The sequence below is a fragment of the Seriola aureovittata genome, chromosome 22 (genome assembly GCF_021018895.1).
Source record: "Seriola aureovittata isolate HTS-2021-v1 ecotype China chromosome 22, ASM2101889v1, whole genome shotgun sequence".
NCBI lineage: Eukaryota > Metazoa > Chordata > Actinopteri > Carangiformes > Carangidae > Seriola > Seriola aureovittata.
In genome coordinates, this window is record NC_079385.1 from 3,512,632 (window position 1) to 3,518,714 (window position 6,083).

Below are 6,083 nucleotides of genomic sequence, written 5' to 3' on the forward strand. Positions count from 1 at the left end.
GTGATCATACTTCCTGCAAATTGGTTGGTTGGTGGAGGCACACGACCACAAGGAGGTAAATGTTGTTTTTTTAGGTCATTTTTCAGGCTCTTTTTATGCCTTTGTTATAGCTGCAGTGAGAGAGAGAGACTGGGAAGTTGGAGAGAGAGAGAGAGAGAGAGAGGATGACATGCAGCAAAGGACCACAGGTCGGACTCAAACCCAGGCCGCTGCAGTTAGGACTAAGTCTTAATGGTACACAATCTCCCAGGTGAACCACAGAGGCGCCCCACATTTTATCATTGTCATGTAGTTGCCACAGTTGGAGTTTAAGTCTCTCAATAGTCTTGCTTGTAATGGTGGTGTTCAAGGACTTGAAACATTTTTAGTTGGTGGATGAGGACATTTTCTAAATGCCTCAAAATCTAAATGCATTTTCATTATGGCTGCTAATTGCTCCTGTGTGAATATTTTCAATCCCCCTGAAGTAGAGAAAAGAGGAAAAGCTGTATTCACATGGACTGTATGGTCCAGGCTTTACTGGAGAGAGAGGATGTTTCTTTACACAGCAACGTTCCTCTCCAGCAGCAGCAGCGAACGTTTCATGTGTCAAAAAGGATGCCGTCATGTGCCCCAGGTTTAATTGAATTAGCTTGGCTTTAGACAGGAGAGTAGACGGGCCACGTGTGCTTTTGACATTACAGACGGGCAGTTTATCTGAGCGGCACCAACTGGCAGTGAAACCCAATTCTCCACACAGCCTCTACTTTTAGACCAGGAAACCAGGGGGTGAAAGGTTCAGCGGTTTTAAAGCATGAAAGGCTTGAGGCCCACAAAGCAGTGGCTAGTTAAACAGGTCGCTCAAATGACCCCAGTGAACTCAGGAGCAGGGCTCTGACGTTCATCTGCTGCTGAGGGAGAAGATGGAGAGAAACCACACGAGACACTGTGCTGTTTGTTTGGTTTGTTTTTTTAATGGAATGTATCTTCTCAAGGTATGAAAATAGATCTCACGTTGAAATAAGAAATTGGACAGTGGCTACAAAGGGTGCAGCTAAAACTGTATGTGTAATGATGGCAATAGGAAGGTATGTCAGAAAAGCATCACACCATTTGCATTAGATAAAGGGCACAGCTATAACCCCGCGCGCGAGATGACAGCAACACAGAGGCATGTGTTGGCGGTGATACACTGGCGAGTGGGGAGAAGCAGTGGGAAACTCTTCCAGCAAACAGGAAACAACATGAGCCACAGTGAAATGACATGTTTCCTGACAGCAAGACAACCCTCCATCATGAAATGTACAATACAGAGGCAATTTCTGAGACTGTTACCTGTCATGTCCCACTAAATGCTGCCGCATGTATCACCACCTTAAGAAGCTTCACAACAATCACGTTATTTAGCCTGATATTTCCTCATGAAAATCATTTTGTGCCCTAAAATATATTGAACTTGCAGATTAGAGAGAGTTTCATGAACATTTGTCAGAGGCCAAGTTGCAGCAGAGACAGAAATACTCTGACTGGTTGCAGCAAAGGTCAGTGGAAGAGTCTGTTTTAGCTTAGTTAAGCTAATTAGCAAGCTAAATACAAAATCCACTGTATTTATGATAAATAGCTAAGATAAAACCTTTCTGGCCTATACCATTTTGTAGCCAAGAGACATTAGAAATATTGGAGAGAGTAATTCTATGCAAAGGCTTGAGCCATTGTTTTCCAAGAGATAGAGAAGCTACAAAACCTTGCAGCATAGTGCTACAATTGGTGTTGTGGTTTCACCAGAGTCCCCAGGACCAGCACTGGGATTTAAGACAAGTTTTGCACAGTGGCCATTATAGGAACTGCATGTAATGTGACATCTACTGGCCCAGAAATACTGTATTATTCAAATTCAAGCCGTTTGGGTCTAATAAAATTAAGAACTCAGGAGGAGCTGTGCAGGAAGTCAGTCAGCTCAGCACGGAACAGCTGTGCTTTAGGTCCAAAAAACATTTTCTTCCTAATATAACGGGGCGCCATCTCATGACATATCCAGCTCTTCTAAAGGCGCTGTCACACCAGAAAGCACCAAAGTGCAGAGATATCCACACATTTTTAGGAAATACATGGTGCTTGCACAGCAAGTTGTGAACCACTGTAGCTAGCTAGCTATAGGCTAACATGCTGTGTCTGACTTGGTAGTTTGCTAACTGTAGGTTAGGAAGCTACTTAGCGCACGCTGTGACGGTTAGCCAGTTTATACTTAGCAATACAGCTAATAAGCCGTGATAGCATCTCCTGTTTTGACCAAGAAGAGACTGAAAATGTATTTCCCTTTTTGTTTCTGTTTTGTCAGGTTTAGTTTCAGGGTTTATTTTTCAGTTTCAGTCTGATGTTAGCTTGCTGTTGTTATTTGGCTCCACTCACTAGGACTTAATGCAACCAGTGAAATTGACTCTGGAGCAACTCAGCTTCTGAAAATTGTCCAATATAACAAAAACTCCACTGTGCATGTTACCTATTCACCACGACTAAGCCCTTCTCTGTCACCACAAGAAACAAACTGTGGGTAATAAACCAGTATCTTACTCAGATTTAAGACTCACAAGAAAGCAACGGATCGCTTTTGTATCTATGTATGCAGCCAAACAAAATGATGGAAAATGATTGATGAACATAATGAAAATACTAAGTTGTACTGTAATAAATCAAGCACTTAAAACAAATCATGTATCGGTCAAGCAGGCATCTCGTCATATACAGTATCTGTGGTATTTTAGTGTAGTATATTCTGAGGTGTAACACTGCACAAGAGAGAGAAATGTAATGAAATGATTCTTTGGTTCAGTTGAAAAATGAAAACATGGACAATGAGACATATTACCAATAAAGAACTGATTCGACTAACCTACAGCAAACATCCTAGGATAATAATGAAAGCTTATTCCCAATGGACTCATGAACCTGCGAGCGAGTATTTCCTGTTCCACTCTAGCAACAACCACACTGAACATTCATCAACAACATAACATTTTTTTTTATATAAAAGATATATACACATCTAATAAATAAGGGATAACCAATCGCACGGTAGAATACAGCTGTTTTCTCACATGCTTTTTGTCCATCAGTCTTTTGTGAAATAAGTCTCTGTATTGAAAAAGAACGGGGTTCTGGTCTGTGGAAACCACTACATGGAAGAGGGGTTCTCCTGGAGAATGGAGCTCGATGGTGAAGCGGCAGGGGGAGATGCAGTCCGGGTCGATATTCATCCTCCAGCTGAGTGTCCAATTAACCTGCGGATGCAATCAGTTAGACAGACTGCAGACTGGTATTGCCTGACAGTGGGGGCAAAGGAAATCTCAAGTCCCCTGGAACATGGACTTCATATACCGTAATCTAAGGCTGCTTATTTCAACAGTGTGGATCTTATGATTAGATATAAACGCACACTGTCATAATCGAAAATATAATTTCCTTTTTAACTGAGAGTATGTTTTGTTTTGTTTTTTGTTTTTTTTACATAAAAGACAGATTAGTGGTTTATTGCTCAGTGGGGCTCAAGCAGAGTTTTTGAAATTCCTCATGAGTCAAATAACTCCTCATGAGAGTTTAAAAAACATTTTATTATGTATTCAGCTACATTTTCAGAAAACTATATTCCCCAGAGCGTGTTAAAAACCTTCTCTATTCTAACATTCAGGTAAGATATACTGAATCATTTCATTTGATCATTTTTCCTGCTTAAAATTTATAAATCAAAATAAACTCAGCCTAAAATACTAGAATCAGCCTAAAAAGACATGTTTTTTAATGTTAACTGCCCAAATTCAGCTAAAAAAACAGAATTCATGGAAAAAAATGCCTCCGCAGGATGGATGTGGCCATCACTTTTTTGTGTTTGTTGACTTATGCCTATCATTTATTATAAGGACTAAATAATAATAATAATATATGTACACACATAATACATATAATAATGCTTTGTTGGGCTGAAACCACTTTGTGACAACAGTCACCATGTGCCTCAGAGAGCCACGTGTATGGATATCCTGTTGTCAAACTAAATGCTGTCGCAGCTCATTTCACTTCACACAACCTGAGCCGGGAAAGAGGGAGTGAGCCGAGCTCCTGGAGCTGTGTGTGGTTGGACTGTGAAGCCGCACACACTTGGCTCTGCTGTGACACTTAGAGCGGAGACTGCGCTCCAGTGGAGATTAGAGTGTCTGGGTACATTTGGAAGTCGGTATGTGCGCACACACTCAGCAACAACAGGGGATTCTCCTAAACCGCCTTTGATATTTACGCACAATTTCTGCGACTTTACGCTTAATTTGGGAGCCACTGACACATATTTAACAGCTTCTCAAATATTGATCTTTACCACTGAGAACTTAATCATATTCCATCATGTTCATTAATGTGAACCTAATTTTAAATAGATTCTAAACACACACAGCTCTGCACGTTCCCGGCACCGCTGCAGGCTGAATAATCAGGCGACGTGCGTAATGTAGATGTAGATCTATTCATCACCGCGCGTAAAGCCACATGCTATATTGGATATGGAGGAGCTCTCCTTGTATGAAATATCAGACCTGCCTGGGAATGTATATCCACCACATTTTCGTGGTGGTTCTCACCTCCGTGCACGGGGTGTATAGACAGGCCTACAGCAGGGGCTCGCAAACTTTTCTTTATGCCCAAATAAATCCACATTTTGTGATTCTGTCTCCTCCTGGAAGAATATTCTCAGGGTTTGATCTGTGAGGGAGGACTGAGACCTATGATGCAAAGAGATGTCCTCACTCATGGTGTAAATATCCAGGGAATAAGACAAAATCGAAAAACGCGTCCTTAATTTGCAAGGGGATCCCCAGGTGGTCCCCGGACCTGGGGAGCCCCCCTCTCTCTCGCTTTCTCTTAAGCAGTCTTACCGCTAATGGCGCACCAGTGTCCGCGGGACTCGCCGCAGGTCACGCAACGTTTGGCGAGCTGCGGACCGTCTTCTGGCCGGGCATCTGCACGACGAGCAGCTGCTGCTTCTGCCGGGTGGACTTGACGGCCAGGATCGCCTGCCGGTTCTTGTACTGGACCATCTGCAAGGTGATCTCCGCGTTCCAGCCCTCGTCCTGCGGGCACCTGAAGTCGATCTCCTTCCCCTCCATCATGACCACCGTGAAGTAGACGTACTTGCCTTTACGCTCCACGCAGTCCACCGTCTTCATGTTGGCGAAGTGCAGCTCCTTGACTTTGCCCGTGTCCCCGCCGCCGTGGTGCGGCTGGTGGTGCTGCGGGTGGTCGTGCTGCTTGGGCGGCAGCAGCAGCACGCCGTCCTCGGTCAGGACGCAGTGCTTCTTCTTCCAGAGCTGCAGCAGCCCGTCGCTCCGCTTCTCCAGCAGACCCTCCTTGAACACCTTCCTCCCGTTTTCCAGCATCTTCACCTGGACGCTTCAGGCTCCCACCCTCCTGACTGCTGCACTACACGGACGGACACAGGGACTGACGGAGGGACGGCTGTCTATCCCGGAGCAGGTGGAGGCATGAGATGTTGCTGTGACTGCGGTGGTGAGTGGTGTCGGTTGTAGTGAGGAGGCTGCCTGTCTGCCTGTCTGGCTGCTGGTCACAATGTGTGAGGGGGGTTTAGGGGCGGGAGGGGTCTGGAGAGGTGCACCGCCCCCCTGAGTGGCAGCAGCTCCCGAGAACATGAAAACACTAAGAGCCAACTAACAACCACCAATTCTTTACTTAGTCACTTCATCACTTTGAATCTTTGATTCAGTATTTTTAAAGGCAGGCTTATATTACATTATTAGGCGACTATAATTACAAAGACATCTCTTGAGGCCATACAGCCCTTAAGTCTTTTAATTATACACTGATATAATCCAAATAAATCATATAATATTGATAGTTGCTGTATGGAAACTTGTTGAAAATGTGGCTTATGATTTGCAGGGTAGGGATGGTGGACAAAGTCCCACCCGATGTTCACTTCCCTCACATTGATCTGACAGCTGTATCTTAAGAAAGTGTGTGTGTGTGTGTGTGTGAGTGAGTGAGTGAGTGAGTGAGTGAGTGAGTGAGTGAGTGAGTGAGTGAGTGAGTGAGTGAGTGAGTGA

General features: G+C 44.2%; 1 protein-coding gene across 1 annotated transcript; it reads right to left on the reverse strand.

Annotated features, from left to right (window-relative positions):
- Positions 1-931: 931 nt before the first annotated feature.
- On the reverse strand, positions 932-5,728 carry phlda1 (pleckstrin homology-like domain, family A, member 1). Its single transcript, XM_056367293.1, has 2 exons — positions 4,899-5,728; positions 932-3,257 (listed from the first exon to the last, which is right to left on the reverse strand). The coding sequence occupies exon 1, from the start codon at positions 5,397-5,399 to the stop codon at positions 4,938-4,940; it is 462 nt and encodes a 153-aa protein (XP_056223268.1). The 5' UTR covers positions 5,400-5,728; the 3' UTR covers positions 932-3,257; positions 4,899-4,937.
- Between the last annotated feature and the right edge of the window lie 355 nt (positions 5,729-6,083).